Source organism: Hyperolius riggenbachi, chromosome 5, assembly GCF_040937935.1.
Source record: "Hyperolius riggenbachi isolate aHypRig1 chromosome 5, aHypRig1.pri, whole genome shotgun sequence".
Lineage (NCBI taxonomy): Eukaryota > Metazoa > Chordata > Amphibia > Anura > Hyperoliidae > Hyperolius > Hyperolius riggenbachi.
In genome coordinates, this window is record NC_090650.1 from 10851486 (window position 1) to 10873867 (window position 22382).

Sequence of the window (22382 nt, forward strand, 5' to 3'; positions counted from 1 at the left end):
ACACAAGACAGGTAATGTCTGAATGCACACATGGGAGGAGGCGGGGGGGCAGTAGGAGGGCAGCGCTGGCTGTTTCGTCATGTCCACCGCTTGCCGTCCAGATATCGACCATGACGGCCAGACATATTTCAGCATTTCTGGTCGATACATGCGACCAATTGCGGCCCAAAATTGATCACCTCGTCCATCGGGCATGCACTTGGTGGCACCAATTTTCATCTGATTTGATAAATATTGAATCAGATGGTCGGGTGCCAAGTCAAGAGACGTATAGCCACCTTTCGGCTGCATTATAAAATACATAATTGATTAATATTACCTCAGTGCGGCGGTTTTCCCGTTCTTGTGCATACACGTGACGATTCTGGTTTGGTAGCCGATTTGTATATCCCAGTATCGGTTTTCCAGGCGGTTCTTCCTGTTGCGGGTTCTTTTTTTCTTCATCAGCTCCCGGGCCTCCGGGTCCTTCACGGCCTTCTCTCTCTCCTTCGCCCGCTCCCTGTTCTTCCCTCGCTTGCCGGCTTGCCGCACGTGCCGGGACAGCGGTATGGAGCAGGAGCTCCAGGGCCCGACGCTAAGGCTGTACATGTTCTCCTCCCCCTCGCAGGACGCGGCCTGGCACACCTGAAACTCCGTGAGGTTGGGACAGGCCGAGCCACCAAACTGGGCCACGGCCACCACGTGGCGCGTTCGGTGCTGCAGCCCGCTGCCACAGGTCTTGGAGCATTCCGACCATGGGGAGAAGTCCGAGACCACGCAGTCCTGGGGGCAGGGGATAAGGCACCCTTGTTCTAGCCGGGGCTTAGGCTCGAAGTATTCGCAGATGCTGTCGTCCGCCTCGGAGCCGGTAGCTTTTTGTAAACAGACCACCTCCCGGGTCTGGATGCCCTCCTCGCCCTTGGTGCACTCGGAAGGCTTCTCCGATACCCTCGATGTCACCGGAATGCACTGGTTCCAGCTGCCCAGCTGCCAGTCGTAGAGCTCCTTGTGCCAGTCGCACACCCTGAAGCAGTTCTGCTGGTTGTCCGGCCGGTCGGTTTGCTTGCAGTTGGTGGGGAGGGTCGTCCAGCCCTCGATGTGGGCACACCACACCGCCCTCGTCTGAATCCCGCCGGGTCCACACTCGTCTCCCATGCATCTGCCCCAAGGTCCTGAAATCAGACATACAACAGTCATTATACACCTAATAGCAACTGGCAGAAAAGTCTTCTAATATGCAAGACTCTGTTGATCTAGGAAGAGATAGATTTCAAGCCAATCAAAGCCTCTGGCTGCTGGTTAGTTAAAGGGAACCTAAACTGAGAAGGATATGGCTTTTTCCTTTTAAAATAATACCAGTTGCCTGACTCTCCTGCTGATCCTGTGTCTCTAATACTTCCAGCCACAGCCCCTGAACAAGCATGCAGCAGATCAGGTGCTCTGACTGAAGTCAGACTGGATTAGCTGCATGCTTGTTTCAGGTGTGCGAGTCAGCCACTACTGCAGCCAGAGAGATCAGCAGGACTGCCAGGCAACTGGTATTGTTTAAAAGGAAACATCCATATCCCTCTCAGTTAAAGTTCCCTTTAAAGTTGATCTTAACTCTTACACGGGACAGAAGGAAAGCAGAGAGAAATGTGCCCTGTGTGTATTTAGAGAGTTTAGCCGAATTCCCCCTCATTTGTGTCTAATCACAACTGTAATCTGATCTCTCAGCTGTGTCAGCTGGCTGCCTCGGCAGAGCAGCTAATTTGTAAACACAGGATGTTAACCCTATGTCTGCTTCCATGAAAGCAGGAAGTAGACACACCACAGATTTATTGCAGGATTTGCATCGGCTGTAACAAAAATGTTTTTCTTTAAAGGTTATTATACTGCTCCATATCTTTTAGAGCAGAGAGGAAGTTCTGAGTTCAGGTCTGCATTAAAAAGGAACTTTAAAGTGAACCAGAGACGAAGCATCCTCATGTATTTTACCATATAGATCAGTGGGAACATTAGAGAAAACACCTACCCTGCTCTCTGTTTCATTATTTACTGTTCAGCCTGCTTGTTATCAGCCCTGATAAAATCCCTGACTGAGCATTCAGTCTGGCTTTGCTATAATGACTCAGCTATAATGATTCCTGAGCAGAGCCACAAGGGGGCAGGCTTGGGCTTGAAAAGACATCAGAGAAGACAGACTCAGCTATAATGATTCCTGAACAAAGCCAGACTGAATGCTCAGTCGGGGATTTTATCAGGGCTGATAAACAAGCAGGCTGAGCAGTGAAGGATGAAGTAGAGAGCAGGGTAGGTGTTTTCTCTAATGTTCCCACTGATATATATGGTAAAATACATGAGGGCGCTTCATCTCTGGTTCACTTTAATTACAAAGAGTAGAATGCAGTAAATTGTGCATGATAGCAACTTTTAAGCTAAATATCCTGGTTTCAGCATCAAACATGCTTCCTATATCTATATATTGCTTTATACCCCACTAAGACTTAACCTAGGCTGTTTATTATGCAGGATTTTCCCCACCAGTGCATTCTGGGAGACCAAAGATTTTTTACATTGGCTTTAGAACTCTCAGTAAGGGCTCATTCACACTATGAGCGTTTACAAATTTTTTCAAGCGCTGACTATTTTAGAAAGCGCCCCAAAAGCGCTTGTGGAATGATTCCGTATGAGAGTGTTCACATGTGTGCGTTTTGATTTTACTGAAATCGCAGCGCTGCCTGTACCATCCTCTGAGAGCTTTGGCTAAATGGAAGGTATAGGGAAATCACTAAGCGCTTGAAAAAGCGCTTTGTATGGCGATTTCCCCAGCGCTTTCATGAATAAATACATTGTATTTATTCATTTCTGGGTGAAAAAGTTCACTGACGTCAGGAAGTGAAAAAACAAATCACTCTGCAAAAGCGCTTAGAAAAGCTCTTTTCTAAGCACAAAGCGCTGTGAAAAGTGCTTGAAAAACTCTGAATAAATCGCTCAGCGTTTGCAAGAGCACTGGCGATTTATAATGCGAACAAAGCTTAAACGAACATTCTGCAGTGATCACCTGCCAGCAGTAAAGATGTCACGGCCATGTGATAAATGTCAGAATGTAAATCGGGGAGAGGAAAGATTTTACAATGGGCAAACACTGACTAAATAATCTATAGCTGAATGTTGTAAAACAAAATAGGCAATTGTATTCATTATGTTATTTTGACTACAGGTCCTCTTTAACTAGCTGCAGGTTAATTGAGTGGCAGCTAGTGGCTTTGATTGGCTAAATCTCTTTCCCTTTCTAAATTTGTGTTTGAAGTTTGAGAAATTTGAATGCAATACTTTTCATAAACAACATAAACATGGTAAAACAGTTGAAGAAGATGCTGTTTATTTTGATATAGGAGGATAGTGTGGTGTTACCGCCTCCAGCCTTTAGGTGTCATTGTTACATTATCTACACTGTACTTTTAATTCAGGATCTTTTCTAATACATGTGTGGTTGTTCATCCTGTCTGCAGGACCTTGCATTGTAAACCCCATTATTTGCTAGGCTTCCTAGCTACAATACACAGTTAGGGGAACACAACTTTGATCTAAAGTTATTGTAAGTATATGCATAGTTTCCAAGAGTTTTCTACTTTAATTAACCTTCTACACTGCTTTAAGGCAAATAAAGTGTATCTGAGATTTAAAAAAAAAATGCATGTTGGCACCTAAATTGTCTTAAAAATTGCATGGCCGCAGTTGTCTTGAACAGAACACACTCCTCTATGACCTTCCAAACCAAACAAATGTATTTGATCATGCTTCTGTAAGCTCTGTCCCAGGTAAACCAGACAGGAGAATAGATCGGATTTCAGCAGCTGTTGCAGAGGGGTGAGATGTATTTCCCTTCTCTTTCCCTAAGATTTATTACAGCAGAAACATTCATGATTATATTGGAAAGCTTGCAATGCAGGGCCAGGTTGTAGACTACATAATAAACACAGAGCAGTGGGTAAATGTAATTTGACTTTATGGCTGACAGTTACGTTTTGTGGGTTGTGTATAGGAATTCCATAGAGCACTGTCTGCTAACAATAGGTCCTTGGTGCCCCCTCAAGCAACTCCAGGATTCTGCCTGTCCTGCCTATGGCTAAAAATGGGCTTGGCCAGCAGTAAAGATGATGACCAGCAGGCTCACAGTGGATCAAACACCATGAACGAATTACACGGCGTGTGTCAATCATTTCTTGATCTATCTTGTTACTTTGCAATGTCTTGAATTATATTTCCCCCTACAACTATCATTAAGTTCCTATTAAAAGTGAACCTGAGGCGAAAATGATATGGAGGCTGCCATATTTGTTTCCTGTTAAACAATACCAGTTGCCTGGCAGCCCTGCTGATCTATTTGGCTGCAGTAGTGTCTGAATCTCACCAGAAACATGTATGCAGCTAATCCAGTCAGATCTGACAATAATGTCAGAAACACCTGATCTGCTGCATGCTTGTTCAGGGTCTGTGGCTAAAAGTATTAGAGGCAGAGGATCAACAGGGCTGCCAGGCAACTGCCAACTGGTATCGCTTAAAAGAAAATAAATATGGCAGCCTCCATATCACTCTTTCCTTTTGTTGGAGCTTAGTATTTTGTACACATGCAGATAGTCACCTGGTATAACACGTTAGAACTCTTTACTGAGGTAAAACATGCAGACATATATCATACACAACCAGCAGGAAGTGCAGCTTAGAACAGAGAGGAGCACAGTGAAAACAGGAAATGACAATCACATAAATATAACCATTGTATTTTACACACAGTGACATCTTGTGGTTGGTTCAGTATACTGCAGTTTAGGTAATAATCTTGTTGATACTCCAATGTTGATAATTGCTTTTTTGTATAGAGATAACAACTGGAGTTTCTTAACTCTTCCTGTACTGGAAACAATTAGACTGATATATCTGATCTTAATGTTTTATTTCTTAGCTGTACTACACATACAAATCATAATATCATATTTTTTTTTTTTTCCGCTTCAGTGTCTCTTTAAAGGGAACCTAAATTGAGAAGGATATGGATTTATCCTTTTAAAATAATACCAGTTGCCTGAATCGCCTGCTGATCCTGTGTCTCTAATACTTTTAGCCACAGCCCCTGAACAAGCATGCAGATCAGGTGCTCTGACTGAAATTAGACTGTATTAGCTGCATGCTGGTTTCAGGGTGTGATTCAGCCACTACTGCAGCTAAAGAGATCAGCAGGACTGACAGGCAACTGGTATTGTTTAAAAGGAAAGATCCATATCCCTCTCAGTTAAGTTTTCCTTTAAGTCTGTGAGCAAAAAAGACCTTTTCCCTTCCTTTCTTTCTAACTATCGCCATAAATTGAAAAATAATATAAAAAAGTTACTGCAGCATAGATGAAGTCAAGGAGGACAGAATTTCTTTCTTTTTTCCCTTGTAAAGAAGGAAGGGGGGGGGGGGGGAGTTACGTTTCGGAGAGCTTTCTGAGAAGCAGGCCTCGCCTCCTCATTATTCCTACTCCAGATGAAAACGTTAATATTCACCTACAAATCATTTAATTATATATCTATCCAATATAAGAAGCCTAGTCTTCCAGGAATAATTTATTCTGTTTTATGCATGTGTGTTTCTGTGCTGCCAGCTGGGGAAGACAGATTAAGCCCATAAAAAAACTCCTTTGGTGTTCCGCGGTGATTACATTTAAAACCGCCGCTTCAAAGACTTTCAGCACACCTACTAAATAAATATACGCCGCGTACAAACGCAATTCCCGTCTACGGAAGCCAGATTACTCCTCGATTTATCTCTCATCGACCTCTCGCCAATAACAAGATCACGGCTGTATTAACCGCACTCCAAGCGAGTACGACGCACGGGATCCAGTCCACCACCTTCCAAAAACAGCTGGAGGATCTGCTGGACAAACGCGCCAACGGCGGCGAAATGCAAAATATGTAAACAAAAACAATTCTGAGGCAAATACTTAAAAGTGTACACGAAGGCGACGTGACATGATGAGATAAGCATGTGTATGTACAGCGCCAAACATATTAATAACCAGGCTGTTTTACTTGTTTTATTTGACTGCCTGAAAGAGTTAATTTTTAGGCATGCAAGTGACAGCTTCTGTCGTGTCGGTAGCTTGTCGGGGATATAGTGAATATCACTAATAAGCAGATTACAGCCACAAAAGTTTGTCAGAATACAACTTCTGAGGGCAGGGAGAGATAAAAAAAAAAAAAGGTCAATAGTTCATGTATTTTCATTTAGGGACACTTAATAGACTGCTACTGAGCAGAGAAAACAAACCATTCAATCTACTTTGTGAAACCATGATATATCTAAAGAAGTAATTTTTAGGAGCAGGATAAATACAATTATTAATCTGATCAGTTTATTTTCATGTCGGGTTCACTTTAAGACAAAATCCGCAGTATAATCGCATTGTGTGATCCAAAAGCAACGATTCTGATAACTAGCGTTGTCGTCCCCACTTATCGTTAGATGCACCTTGGACAAAAAGAAGAAACTGCGTGCAGCTAATTAACATGATTTTCTTGCGCAAATCCTGACGATGCGATCCGGCCTGAAAGAAAGAACTCTCCAGTGTGGTAAAATAATGACAGAAAGGTACAACGGCTCTAATTGCGTTTTCCAAAGCCGAGTGATGCCAATTAAATTAAATTGATGAATCTGAACATAAACGGCCCTGACAGTCGTCAGAGAATGGGCGGGGGAATATGCGCAGGTCGGGAGAGCCCAAGACAAAGGGAAAAAACAATATTGTGATGTGTAATGATAGTGCAGGGCCAGGAGTGGCGGTATATCACTGGGGCATCGCCCGTCTACAAGGTTTATATACCGGTACCAATTGCCCCCCCTCCCCCCCCCCCCCCCCCCCAGGCGAACTGAAGGCAGACTTAAAGAGGAACTCCAGTGAAAATAATGTAATAAAAAAAGTGCTTCATTTTTACAATAATTATGTATAAATGATTTAGTCAGTGTTTGCTCATTGTAAAATCTTTCCTCTCCCAGATTTACATTCTGACATTTATTACATGGTGACATTGTTACTGTGGGCAAGTTATGTAGCTGTTTCTGAGAGCGCTCCGATGGTGCATTACCACAGATATGTCTTTTAAACACGCAACAATATATGCACTTACAATATATAAAATGATACTGCGCCTTGCATAGCCCGTCAGCTGGTCGCCTCAATACATTCCAGCCTGGCCAGGGCTGGAGGTGTGGATGGAATCACACAGGAGCGTCCTTCTGCGGGGAGCGGTGCGCAGTGACTGCTGTCTGACGTCACTACCGGTTTCGGCGTAGATCCACGCCTTCCTCAGGTGACGCTAGACTCAGACAGACCTGTATACATAGTTTCCCTCCTGTGGCAACGGTTGCTACGGGGCGGGACTAAAATTGAACAAACTTTATTAGAACAATTTAAAAAGCAGACAACCTCCGCTGTTATATAGGCTATTGCCAGATTCCGTGTGGATACGGATATTCGTAAATTAAAAGGCTGACACCTCTGCAGTTTGCGGACTGTAGCCAAATTCCGTGTAGATGTAAGCATAACAAATTCAGAAGCTGACAACCTCCGCAGTTATGCAAACTGTTGCCAGATTCCATATAAATTAAATAATAAAATAGGGACTGTTAAACTTTAAGTCCCAAGGGTCTAATCTAGACCATCTATATTCATTCAGTGTGTTTATTCCGTATTTTTTGGGGCTGTATACACAACGAAGTCCAGCATTACTGGGTCTTAGAATAAGACCTTACTGCAGTCAATATGCAGATAAACTTAACAGCTACAAATAGTCCAGCCGCATGTGGGTAAACATGAAAACTGAATTTAACTAGGTGTAGAAGATTACTTACACTAAAAGATGGATTATGTCCATGTTTCTAACAAAATCTTAATTAGACTGTTTAGGCCAAACGTCTTCAGGCCTGTCCACTATTCAGGCTCCATACACACCCGCCAGGGTCTCGACCAGAACGGTCTGACCCATGCCAAAGCAACAATTAGCCTTTTATCAATGGTAATGGCTCAAAGACGGGCACTCAAAAATGTCTCTATCAGTGGGGCCTCACTTACTGGCTGGTTGGTGGATACTAGCCTACTAGGTAAGGTAAGGTACCAGGGGGAGGAGAGAGGAGGGAGTGGGAACGGCCCGGCAACAGTGTATAAGGGCTGGTGCACACCGAGCGGCTTTTTCAGCGTTTCTGCAGCCGCTTGCGGCTGCGGATCCGCTTGGTCAATGTATCTCAATGGGGTGGTGCACACCAGAGCGGGAGGCATTTTGCAGAAACGAAAAAAATGCAGAAACGAAAAAAAAACCTTTCAAAATCTGCTAGCATTTTGCGGATCTGCTAGCGGTTTTTGGTGTGCACCAGCCCTCACTGAGTGTCTGGGTACACTCTTTTAGACATTTCGGAATTGGAAATATTGGTTTTATACAGATAATTCATTCCTTTAACCCATATGTAGTTTTATCTTTTTTATAGTAACCAGTGATCCACCTAATACACTTTTCTCTGGCGCCCAGTGAGCGTACTGAAACAGCTCGTTAAGGGCACACATTAGATGGATCTACACGTTGTGAACGTGATTTTATACGCAAAATGATTTTGTTAGAAACATGGACATAATCCATCTTTTAGTGTAAGTAATCTTCTACACCTAGTTAAATTCAGTTTTCATGTTTACCCACATGCGGCTGGACTATTTGTAGCTGTTAAGTTTATCTGCATATTGACTGCAGTAAGGTCTTATTCTAAGACCCAGTAATGCTGGACTTCGTTGTGTATACAGCCCCAAAAAAATACGGAATAAACACACTGAATGAATATAGATGGTCTAGATTAGACCCTTGGGACTTAAAGTTTAACAGTCCCTATTTTATTATTTAATTTATATGGAATCTGGCAACAGTCCGCATAACTGCGGAGGTTGTCAGCTTCTGAATTTGTTATGCTTACATCTACACGGAATTTGGCTACAGTCCGCAAACTGCAGAGGTGTCAGCCTTTTAATTTACGAATATCCGTATCCACACGGAATCTGGCAATAGCCTATATAACAGCGGAGGTTGTCTGCTTTTTAAATTGTTCTAATAAAGTTTGTTCAATTTTAGTCCCGCCCCGTAGCAACCGTTGCCACATGAGGGAAACTATGTATACAGGTCTGTCTGAGTCTAGCGTCACCTGAGGAAGGCGTGGATCTACGCCGAAACCGGTAGTGACGTCAGACAGCAGTCACTGCGCACTGCTCCCCGCAGAAGGACGCTCCTGTGTGATTCGATCCACACCTCCAGCCCTGGCCAGGCTGGAATGTATTTAGGCGACCAGCTGACGGGCTATGCAAGGCGCAGTATCATTTTATATATTGTAAGTGCATATATTGTTGCGTGTTTAAAAGACATATCTGTGGTAATGCACCATCGGAGCGCTCTCTGTCTCCTCCTACCTTCTTGTGTTTACTAGTGACTGGCTCCATCCAGCACAAGAGAGCTGCACCGAGGGTACATTTAAAGGGCCAACACTATACTGTTGAGCGCAAGTGTAAAAAAACTTTTGTATGTAGCAGTTTCTAGCTGTTCTGGCTGTTACAGACAGCTGTAAACAGCCATTTCCTGTCTGTGAACATTGTTACATTGTGGCAGTTTGCCCAGAGTACTGCGGTACTCAGTGCTTCTTGTGGGAGGGGTTTCAGCACAAAATCAGTCACACAGCGCCCCCTGATGGTCTGTTTATGAAAAGCATTCTATTTCTCATGTAAAAGGGGGTATCAGCTACTGATTGGGATAAAGTTAAATTCTTGGTTGGAGTTTCTCTTTAAATATAGGTTGATTTAACTGTAGAAACAAATGTAGGCAACAGAAAAATATTATGGGCCGAAACTCATCTGAAATCCTTGCTCCCCCCTCCCCCACATTACCAGTGAAGTCTGCTGCTCAGGCCTAGCAGCTCAAACTCAGCCCTCCTCTTTGCGCTCTGCTGCTCAGGCCTCACAGCTCACACACAGCTCACCTCTCTGCACTCTGCTGCTCAGGCCTAGCAACTCACACTCAGCCCTCCTCTCTGTACTCTGCTGCTCAGGCCTCACAGCTCACACACAGCCCTCCTCTCTGCACTCTGCTGCTCAGGCCTCACACATAGCCCTCCTCTCTGCGCTCTGCTGCTCAGGCCTCACAGCTCACATACAGCCCTCCTCTTTGCACTCTGCTGCTCAGGCCTCACAGCTCACACACAGCCCTCCTCTCTGCACTCTGCTGCTCAGGCCTCACAGCTCACACACAGCCCTCCTCTCTGCACTCTGCTGCTCAGGCCTTACTGCTCACACACAGCCCTCCTCTCTGCACTCTGCTGCTCAGGCCTTACTGCTCACACACAGCCTTCCTCTCTGTACTATGCTGCTCAGGCCTCTCACACAGCCCTCCTCTCTGCACTCTGCTGCTCAGGCCTTACTGCTCACACACAGCCCTCCTCTCTGTACTATGCTGCTAAGGCCTTACTGCTCACACACAGCCTTCCTCTCTGTACTATGCTGCTCAGGCCTCACAGTTCACACACAGCCCTCTTCTCTGCACTCTGCTGTTCAGGCCTCACAGCTCACACACAGCCCTCTTCTCTGCACTCTGCTGCTCAGGCCTCACAGCTCACACAAAGCCCTCTTCTCTGCACTCTGGCCTCACACACAGCCCTTCTCTCTGCACTCTGCTGCTCAGGCCTCACAGCTCACACTCTGCCCTCCTCTCTGCACTCTGGCCTCACACACAGCCCTTCTCTCTGCACTCTGCTGCTCAGGCCTCACAGCTCACACTCTGCCCTCCTCTCTGCACTCTGCTGCTCAGGCCTCACACACAGCCCTCCTCTCTGCACTCTGCTGCTCAGGCCTCTCACACAGCCCTTCTCTCTGCACTCTGCTGCTCAGGCCTTACTGCTCAAACACAGCCTTCCTCTCTGCACTCTGCTGCTGATGCCTCACAGCTCACGCACAGCTCTGCTCTCTGCACTCTGCTGCTCAGGCCTCGCAGCTCACACACAGCCCTGTGCTGCTCAGGCCTCTGCTTCTCAGGCCTCACAGCTCAGACACTACTGGAGCCAAGGAGATTAGTAGAACTGTCCGGCAAATGCTGTTGTTTAACCTCCCTGGCGGTACACAGTTTAAGTGGCTGCATCCCTGGGAGGGATTTTTTTAATTAAACTTTTTTTTTGTATGTTAGCTAGCACTAGGCTAGCTAACTATGTTGCCCAAGTTCCCCGGCACCGGTCTGACCCCCCCCCCCCCGATTGCCGCCGGCAACACTCACCCGTCCCCGATCCCAGGAGAGCCGCAGCTTCCCAAATAGCATCACTCGTCGCTATGGCGACGATCGGACATGACGTCATGCGCAGTTCCGATCCTCCCCATAGCGAAGCCGGGTTCTGATTGGGAGGCTGCGCCATCGCGGGATCCCTGGGGGGTATGTATACCGGAGGTGATCGGGGGCGCTTCGAGGGGACCGGAGGGACTTGGGCACCATAGTTAGCTAGCTAGCTTGACAATATGTAACTCATTTTATTTAAAAAAAATCCTCCCGGGGCGATGCGATCCCCTGCGGCGGCTAGCCTGCCACTGTGTCGGGCTTACCGCCAGGGTGGTTAAAAGGAAATAAATATGGCATATACCTTTTGCTTAAAGGGGCTCAGAGCTCAGTAAAATAAAAAGATTTATACATACCTGGGGCCTCCTCCAGCCCCATCCGCTCCAATCACTCCCACGCCGCCGTCCTCCGATATCTACAGCGCCGGTACCGGGTCCCCGTACTTCCGTCAGTCGGAACCAGTCTACGCAGGAGAAGTGCTCTCTTTGCGTATATCTCCATCAGCTGCTGGAGAGATACGTAGAGGGCGCACTACTCTTACGCAAGAGTGGCTCCGACTGACAGAAGTGACGGGACCCGGTACCGGCGCTGTAGACATCGGAGGACGGCGGCGTGGGAGCGATCGGAGCTTATGGGGCTGGAGGAAGCCCCAGGTATGTGTAAATCTTTTTATTTTACTGAGCTCTGGTACACTTTAAGGTTACATTTAGGAATGAGGTCACATCTGTTGCCCTCCGAACCTCTATCATGAGGAAGGAGGGTGGGCAGGAGTTGGGGGGCTCAGTCCCGTATATAATGCAAAGCGGAAGGGGAGCATTATACATACTTGCTCCAGGTGGTGATACACTTCACTTCCTCCTCCATTTTCAATGGCGTGTAGCCAGCCAATCACCTTGTGGCTCCAGTCTCCGAATGTCATGTGACACAGACGGGAGCTGTATGGTGATTGGCTGTCTGCACAGCACTTGTAAACTGAACAAGAAGCAAAGAGCACCTGCATCGGAGCCGGGAGCAGGTAATGTATAACTCTCCACTGTCATTTTACATTATGTATAGGACCATTGCAGGGGCTTTCATTATGCCCCAGGCTACCGCTGCATGGATTGCATCATCCCGCCGTTTACACAACCAGGTAGGGGCGTGGCACAGACAAACACTCTGGGAAGACTGCAGAAACAGTGATGGCAGTCTATGGTACAGGAAGTGGGCAGGACCTGGGCTACTGACACTGAAAGTGATTGACACGGCTGGATTTACCATAAGGCACTGTAGGCTCATGCCTACAGGCGCCTGATGATGGAACGGCGGCTCACTCCCTAGTGCCTCCATCTCTCCTTCCCTATAAAGAGTCCCGAGCAGAGCATAAATGAGAGGTTACTCACCCGGCTTTCTGCATTCCACTGATGAGATCTCCCTTCAGCCGAGGGCATCTCTAGCTACCTAATACTGAGGTTCCTCTAGCTACCTAATACTTGGGGGCACCTCAAGCTACTTAATACTAAGGGTACTTCTTGGTTGTTACCTAATACTAAGGGGTTCCTGTGGCTACCTATGCCGGGCAGTGGAAGTAGGAGGTAGGTGAATGCTGGGCCAGCCAGCACACTTGCAGTGCAGTTCGGTGGGGGGTTTGTGGAGGGCGGAGTCTAGGGTGCCAAGATATCTATGCCTATAGGCTCATGTGATGTAAATCCGGGCCTGGTGATTGATATGACATTGATTAATCAAGGATTTCCTTCACAGGTAACATGAGTTCTGCAAACTACCATAGACAGGTCCAGGGAGATATCTGTGACCAAAGTGAATAGTTTTCACGGCAACATCTGCAAAAGGAATGTACAGGGCCGTATTTATAAAGCAGGCCCCTCATGGGAATGTGACAACCATAGGGACTAATAGTTTCAGGTATGGGATATGACAGACTACATTTAACATTGCTGTGAGGTGTTTGCTATAGCCTCTATGGCTGAGGCAACTAACCCCCTGATTGGCTGTCTATCTTTCTCCTAGGTAGTGAGGGAGAAAAATGTAGGCTTAGTTGGGATTGGTCGCTGTAGGTGTAAGGTAGAACCTGCCAGGTGTTGCTAGGCCTAAACTTTGTTGCAACAGCCAATCAGGGGGGTTTTAAGGGTATATAAGAAGGTGCTGCTCAGCTGTATTTTGCCTTATGTTCCAGCGTGGATGGGACAAGCTCCCCACCCGATCAAGAAGAGATTCGTCGTGGTCAAGCTTTATTGGTCTACGTGAAGGGGTCCTTGCGGTTTAATAATATGTACTAAGTGGGTCTGAACTGTAATGGTGGACTTATCCTGGAGTGTTGGTTATTTATTAATTATTTATTTAAGTTTAATAAAGTTATTTGGACCTCTTTAAGTTTTAAGTTGAAACCAATAAAGATGGCCACGGCCTTTTTATGCACCAAAAAACAATGGTTTTATTTGTGTCAAGTATTAGTTAAAGGACCACTCCCGCGAATCAATACATTTTTAACCATCTACAGCAGAGCGCGCTCTGCTGTACTGACAGAAAGTGCAGCTCTGCGCTTATAAGGACGTGACCCACGGCGATACACAGAGGGAAGCCCATACTGACTCCACTACCGCAGAGTCCCTCAGCTCCGGCTCCACGTGACGTCATCATTGGCAGACTCGCAAGCGAATCAAGGTAGAGGGAGAGCGGCTCATTGCGCAGCAAAGTCTGCGCTGCCAGCTGCCTCCCTAAAAGCCTGCGGGATGCCTGAGTGCGGGGGGGTCCTTCAGAGTAACGGCTACTACTGGGGGGTAAGCACGAGCACAATAATATTCAACGTTGGGATTTCAGGGCTAAACCATCTGTCTTTTTTTTTACCAAACCCTGCAAAGGCTCCCCCTGCAATGTTTATGTTGATACAAAAGTCCGTCAACGTTATGCAATGGACTGACGGACTCCGATTTCAGTGACAAACAGTAAATTAAAGGGACATCACAAAAAAAAAAAAAAATACACAGCAAGGCTCATATATACTATATATATCTACTGTTAGATGGTTAAAAATTTATTGATTCGCGGGAGTGGTCCTTTAAGTAATTGTGTTGTCTACAGTCCCATGAGTGCCAGGACTGCAGAAGTGGTCACGTGAAGGGTGGACCTCTTCAAAGTGTTACCAGGAGACATGGTGGAAGAAACATCCCCCTGCAATACACCGCTCTAGATACTGATCCCCACAACACTCCTCCGTGCGGCGCCCGCTCCCGCGCCACGTGCCGATTACAGAGGGGTGTCAGAGTCGCCTTTGTTTTCCTCACACAACCAACCCACGCGCCAGGCAAGATTTATTGTCATCCAAACTCGCTTGGAAAAAATTGCTGCTGCAACTTGCCAATAAGTCGATAATTCTACATTTCAAATTGCTCACCAGGGAGACGGGAACAGTTTGAAGCCGACATCAAAGACGCAGCCTCCACTGAAGTTCACATCAAAGTCTCTGTTCCCTGGCTCTGCTTCATCTGCCGTCATACTGCCGCACTTTCATATAATAACCCCTCTCTCCGCTCCACTGTTCCAGCTCCTCTCTGTACAGCTGCCTTTCAGAGTCTCCTACAAACGGGTGCTCCACAAAGACAGCCAATCAGGAAAGGCTTGCCAAAACAGCGCAGCCAAACCCCCTCCTCCCCCAATGTGAAACAAAGATTACCACAAAAAGAGGAGAGGTAATTATTACCCAAAAATGACATTATTATTGCTTCACAGTTTAAAGGATACCCGAAGTGACATGTGACATGGTGAGAGAGATGTGTTTGTACAGTGCCTAGCACACAAATTACTAGGCTGTGTTCCTATTTTTCTTTCCCTGCCTGAAAGAGTTAAATATCAGGTATGTAAGTGGCTGACTCAGTCCTAACCCAGACAGGAAGTGACTACAGTGTGACCCTCACTGATAAGAAATTCCTCTTTTTTACCTCTTTCTTGATCTCAGAAGCCATTTTCTGCTAGGAAAGTGTTTTATAGTTGAAATTTCATATCAGTGAGGGTCACACTGTTGTCACTTCCTGTCTGAGTCAGGACTGAGTCAGCCACTTGCATACCTGATATTTAACTCTTTCAGACCGAGAAAGAAAAAAGGAACACAGCCTAGTTATTTGTGTGCTAGGCACTGTACATACCCATGTCTATCTCATTTTTTCACATGTTACTTCAGGTATCCTTTAAAGGGGTTCTGTGGGGGGAACCTGAGGATAAAAAACGCCACTTACCTGGCGCTTCTATCAGCACCTTGTAGCAGTAATGTCCCACGCCGTCCTCCTCCGATCCGCCGTTCCCCGCCGCTGGCACCGGGCATTATTCGTCTGACATAGCCGAATAATGCACGCTGCCATTTGCGTCCTCGGAAGCTTACTTACAGTGTGAAGTTTTCTTATACTGTGCCTGCGCAGTAAGCTTCAGATGACGCGGGAGCGAGCAGGGCCACGCAGCCCCCCTTTAAAGAAGAACTTTAGCAATAAGAGTAAAAAAAAAAAATCAATACATTGCAAAGTGAGAAGTTAAAAAAATAAGAAGAGAGATCAGGAAATGACTGATATTCACCATGCAATCTGTTCATATTGTTTGATCCACAATCAGCCTGCAGGGCATCATCTTTACTACTGGCAAACATTAAAAAAAACAGACAGCACACCAACTGCCATAATCTATAACCACACCCCCTAACAATGTGATAGGCTTAAAAGTTTTTTTCTTAATAGAAATACTTATGCACAGAGGAAATACTGGTTGCTTGGGAGTTGGAAACAGCTGTTATTTCCCACAATGCAACAAGGCTCAGACAGCAAACTGTCAGTCCTGACATCACTCTGTGGGAGGGGTTTCACCAGAACAAGATCAGACATACAGAGCCCCCTGGTGGTCTTTTGGAGAAAATGTAAAGATTTATTTTGGTAAAGGAGGGTATCAGCTACTGAATGGGATGACGTTCAGTCATTGGTTGATTAAATAATTTCCTTCCTAATATATAAGTTTTTTAATAAACTTTTTTATATACTTTTTTATTGCATCCACATCATAAATTGATTTTATTTTTTCAATTGAACGTTATTTTTAACGCTTACTGCAGGATTGAAAATCCCAGCAGTTTTATACCGTTCTAGTGGGTGGAATTTAGCCCAATCAGCGATCGTTTATAAACCCAGCCGTCATGCTGCCCCGTCACCTGAAGAAGGCGTGGCCAAATGCCAAAACGCATTGTGACGTCAGACGGCTTGCCGTGACGAGACTCTACCGGCGGTTGTCTCCCTGAACCTGCTACCATCGCGCACGGTCCCTGTTAGCTCTGGCCAGGCTCAGGAGGTGGAGAGGACTCGCTGGCGGCCTCATACACGGGTATTACTTCCACGCACAGTGTAAGTGCAATTTTTACTGTGTGTCATTGATATTAAATAAGAGTTAACACACCATAGGAGAGCTTCCTTCTCTCTTTGTGTCTTTTTACAACCAGATGACTGGCACCACCCAGTATTGGGAACAGAACCTGGAGCGGACAACTATTATTAAAGGGCAGAACAGTTTATGCTAGCCCAAGGAAAATCACTCTTTTGGATGAGCTGCATGCTTGTTTCAGGTGTGTGATTCAGCTAATACTGCAACCAAAGAAATTAGCGGTACTTCCAGGCAACTGGTATTGTTTAACAGGAAATAATATGGCAGCCACCCTATACCTCTCCTTTCATGTGTGTTTTAAAAAAAGAGAATGTATGTTCTCAGGTGTTCTTCCACCTCAAAGCCTTCATAAGCCATTATTTTTGTGGGAGGTTTATAGTCAGATAGCACTGGCGGAGTTTTCCTTTAATCTGTGCGCAGTGCAGCCGCAGCGTTCTCCAGCGGGGGAGTCGGGGAAAAGGACAATAACGTTGGCGGTCATTATCCGCAGCCACAACCAATATGGGGAAAGCGGAACAGTTCACTGAACTCTCATTACAAGAAGCAGCAGGGAGGACAATTCAACTCGGAGGAAAAACACAAACTACAGAGAAAGGAGCGACAGCCTCCCTATCGGGGGATTACACGTCTCATTGTATAGAGGCCTCAGCAGCCTTTTCTGGCCTCGCAGGGGGAGGCCCAGGCCAGCTTTGTAGATGGAGGCCACCCGCCACTTGTGTGACAATAACTAACTTTCTACTTAGAGGCCGGGAGAGGCTGAGTAGTAAACAGAGGACGCCAGCGCTGCAAAAGAAAACAAACGCCAAAACGCCATCGATGTTCACCGCTGATTATCCTATCCTATCCTATCCTATATATATTAATAAACTTGACACCCTTGAATCGAAGGGTCTGAATAGGGACTAAGATTTACTAACTTTGATTTAATTATGCTATTCATGTTCTGTTTCCATTAGGTGATGCTACAATGTGGGGATGCTTGGTGCATTGGACCTCCGTTATGTAAGGTTATTATAATATAGTATATATCTACTCTTGTTTGACATTATGGTATTTTGGTTGTTAAATTTGCGTTTTGCCTGGGGTCCATTGCCGGTCCTGTGCCCCCAGATGCGGTATACGAAAGGAGGGAAGTGAGGGGAGTCCGTGTGAGTTATTGGCCACATGGCTAATTAATATTCACTGCCCGGCGCTTACGTATTATGTTTACATGTAGCGGCGGATGTTTACTGCATCAGGATTGGCCAGCGGGGCCACGTGATGCGGAGTGTTCCGATCGCGTGGTCCCCGCATGGCTAATTTATATTCACTGCTCGGTGCTTACGTAATATATTTACATGTAGAGGCGGTGTGATGTCAGAAATTGCAGCCCTGCACGTTTTGCAGCCCCGCATGCGCAGTTGGAGCCTGCGCCCCATTACATTGTGCAGCCACGTAAAACGTCATAAATATCTCCGCTTCCGCACCACGTACACCCCCGAAATTTTCAGGGGAGGGAGGGGACCCCCAGATCTAGCTCTGTGCCGAATTGCAGCCCCCGAGCCCCGCTGGTTCCCGAGACTGATTGCAGCAAACCTATCTCGGGAACTAGAGGGGCTAGGGGGCTGCAATTCGACACAGAGCTAGATCTGGGGGTCCCCTCCCTCCCCTGAAAATTTCGGGAGTGTACATGGTGCGGAAGCGGAGATATTTCAGGTAAATAATGTCTAACTTCCCACTGAGCATGCGCAATACTCAGTGAGGAAGGCTGCTTCCGGGCTGCAATATCTGACATTACAGCGGACGTTTACTGCATCAGGATTGGCTAGCGAGGCCATGTGATGCGGAATGTTCAGTTCACGTGGTCCCCGCAGCCTTACTTGCGGACATTGTCGACGTTTATCTGATTGGTGGTAAGACATTCTGATGTCTTGCGATGGGCGGTGTGCTCTACAGATGACGGCCTCCTGCAGCTTGAGCTGCGGACGTTGTCGGCTTTTCCTCTATTGGCCACTGGCCGCTTTGACGTCTTGTAAGGGGCGAGCTGCACAGTGGCACTGAATGATGGGCGGCGGCCTCTGACTTGCAGACTCTCCTCTTATTGGCGAGTAGACTTTGAAGTCCTTAGGCGGACGTGGTAGGCCTATTTTTGATTGGTTGAAATATTTTTTGGATACGATTAGTTTTAACTGTCGTTTTTTCCTGTTATATAATGCCAGGCCTATGAAGGCTCGCTGATATATCTGTCTATGGGCCTGATTCACAAAGCGGTGATAACTCAGTTATCACGCCTAAAAGACTTTAGGTGTGTTAACCTTTGCACCGCTGAGTTAGCACCGCTTTGTGCTTTTTATCGCGCGCAAAGTCCCGCGCGCAAAGTTTGAGCAATACCGCGCAGCGCCCACAGGGTTTAATGGGCGCATCACGCGCGCCCCGTGCATCGCGCTGTACGCTGCGCAACTGCGCGCGCAAAACTTTGCGCGAGTTTCTTCTTATCACGCCTAAACTGAGTTTAGGCGTGATAAAGGGCTTTTCACTGGCGTGCAAACAGTTTGCACCGCTTTGTGGATCAGGCCCTGTGTGTATTACTAAGCAGTCTCCGCTCTGTGTAATTTATATATCCTTTATGGGTAGTGATGAATACTGTGTTGTGAAATCTGATTGGTGGAAGTTGTTACATGAATATGCATATATGTTAATGAGCAGTCACCTATATGGTCCTGTTGTGGGCTATATATACTGTTTGGAAAGCAGTTGAACATCAGTTTTGGTCTGTCCTGATTTGAAAAAGGACCGAGAATGGCCCGAAACGCCTGTGCGTCATCTTTCACTTACCCACAGATGTAATTTTAAGATGTTGTGATCTTTTTAAGAAAAGCCTAATAAAGAACCGATATTAGATGGTGCAAATCGTATGGTGTGAATGACAGGATCTTGGGACTCCAGAGGGGATTGTTGCACGTCTACAACCATTGGTGCGGAGGCAATTATGCTAGACTGTTAGTGAGAGCAGGGTCAGACTTGCTGCAGATAGGTAGGGAAAGCATTAGCTAGGCCTGTGTTCTTGTTCCTTACTTGCTGTGAAATCACCCCAAACAGCCCTTTTAAGGGCTAGCACATCGGTCTCCTGTGTTTTTTGTGTGTGACACTCCACAGCCCACTGACACCCAGAACTGTGCATAATGTGATTTCTGCCCTTTAGGGATTAAAGCCCGACTTTGTGTCAACTCCGTAATTTTTGTTGGTACTTTTAGCATGGATCCCCCTCCGGCATGCCACAGTCCAGGTGTTTGACCCCTTGAAACAACTTTTTCATCATATAATATAAATCAGGGATTTAAAAGATTTTACAATGGGCAAACATTGACTAAATCATTTATACATCATTATTGTAAAATTGAAGCACTTATTTTTATTACATTATTTTCACCGGAGTTCCTCTTTAAGCTTATCCATGTGTTTATTGTTTTGATCGATACAGGAAGTCTGTGCCCTGCAGATATGCTCATTACAGTACGGCTTGGTAAAATCTCTACGTGAACTCTGCCATCTTGTTGATGATGTCAGCACTGTGCACAGAAGCTTGGAAAATTCTGTGCCTTTCCTGTCTGTCCACATGGTGATCTCTCCCTATTATCTTAAGTATTTCTTTCTCATAAGCAAGTCATTCCTTGTCAGTGTATTGTTTACATAAGGGAGATAGAATTCCATCCTGTGAGAGGACAGGAAGCAGCTGCGCGATTGGTCGGGACTTTTCGGGATTGTCCTCCTGGCCATCGGTGTATTCAGTGTGCTGTGTTATTCGGAAATATTTGTTGGAGTGAAAATCGTGTTATAAATACTTTGTCTTGCTGTCGGACGCAGAAAAACCGTCTGACTGTGTAGAATAAATGACATCCCGGGATTTGTCTACCCAGCAAATACGGTTCCCTCAGGATGGCGGCTTTCCTGTGAAGTTTGTTAATCTCAGATATATCACATCATTTGCATTAAAAAGCCTGGAACCACAGATGGTATTCTATATAACGCAGAACATAAAGACCGCTTTACAGTGAACAGTAGATGATAGATAAAATTGTGACTTTGCTTTTACCTTGCGCATTGAATTTTTGTGAAGATAATTGCTTTTTTCAGAATATATTTCCGCTTTCTGCGGAGCTGAAATGCACTGCGGTGGTCAGAGGGGGAAGGTAAAATCTTCTGGTGTGTTCTCGAGTGCGCCTGCACCCCACAAGTCAGGCCATTCAAGTGGTGCGCATGTGCAGCGTGCACGATATACAGGACGCATGCGCCGGGACCTGTGCCAGCTGTTATGCACATGAGCAGAGTGCAGACGTCATGACAACTGACATAACCTATGCAAGGCTTGAGCTTGCAAGAGGAGATTGATGTACTCTCTCGTGCCTCTTTAACTTCTCCCTTAACCCATAAGCAGCTTCAACAGAGTTATCTCGTTTGAAATAAGTGCACTGCTTTTGTAAATAATTTGGAATGCTTTGAGCTCTCTCTGCTAGCAGAAAATGTAGAAACTGAAAGCAGAAGTTCTCTGTTATTGTCTCACACTGCCCCCTAGTGACAAATGGCCATAAATACACATTACAGCAGTACTAATTAGAAGCAGAGAAATGTAACAAATAAGAAATAAAAAATGTTCTAAAAATAAATTGGACTGGAGCACTTGCAAGCCTTTAAATAAATTGGCTGCTGAAGGGTTAGATAACAGTTGTAGCTACCCCAAAAAAACAAAAGTTATATACTTACCTAAAATGATGGATCCCATAGAGCCAGCCATCCCATCCCCCCCCCCCCCCCCCCCCCCGGAAATTTCTGTCTCCCTCTGAGTGCCCCCTACTTCAGTAACATAAAGTTCTTCTAGGCTACCGCAGCGTTCAGTGAACAGGATACAGTCTGTAAAAAACTCTCCATGTCAGCATTAGCTTACGTAGGTGTTAAAGTGAACATGAGATGGTTCACTAGCGCTTATTTATACTTACCTGGGTCTTCGTCCAGCCCCATGAGCACTGTGTCCTCCCTCGCCATCCTCTTCGGTCCCTCTGATCTTGTGGCATGCTTACCGTTAATCCAGCTGGATGCCCACTTCTGGGCATGAGCGGCTTGGCCGCATACGCACCCCTCATCACTCTCCCATCCCCTGGAGCGTTCAGTAGTCTTGTGCAGGCACTGAAGGATCCAGGGGACAGGAGCATGGCGGAGGCATGAGCGCAGCTGAGCCACGCATGCACAGAAACCGACGACTGGCGGCGACTGACTGGATTACCGGGAGTCGTAGTGCCAAGATGGAGGGGCCAAAGAGGAGGGTGAGTGAAGCCACTCTTGCTCATGGGGCTGAAGGAATCCTCAGGCAAGTATAAATACGGGCCAGCGTACCATTTCTGGTACATTTTACATTAGCTTAATCTTAGCTAGATAAGGAATTACACACAGTGTTTCTCTCCCTCCTGCCTCTTCCTCTCCCCTTGCTTGTAGAGTCGTGAGACACAGACTGGGGGCTGGAATGATTTGTCTGTGATGTGTCCACACAGGAGCAGCTTGCCAGCAAAGTGAGGATTAAAGCATGGCAGCAAACTAGCACCATAATAGCACCATCATTTGGGTCAACGTGCTCTGCTCAAAAGTCTCTGAGTTCTG

The 22382-nt window shown here is 46.1% G+C and overlaps 1 protein-coding gene across 1 annotated transcript in view; it reads right to left on the reverse strand.

The window, feature by feature from the left end:
- Positions 1-22382, reverse strand: part of THSD7A (thrombospondin type 1 domain containing 7A) — a 570344-nt gene that overhangs the window by 185691 nt on the left and 362271 nt on the right. Inside the window, exon 4 of the mRNA XM_068235085.1 lies at positions 320-1151. Coding sequence (XP_068091186.1) covers positions 320-1151 — 832 coding nt within the window. The remainder of the gene's footprint in view (positions 1-319; positions 1152-22382) is intronic.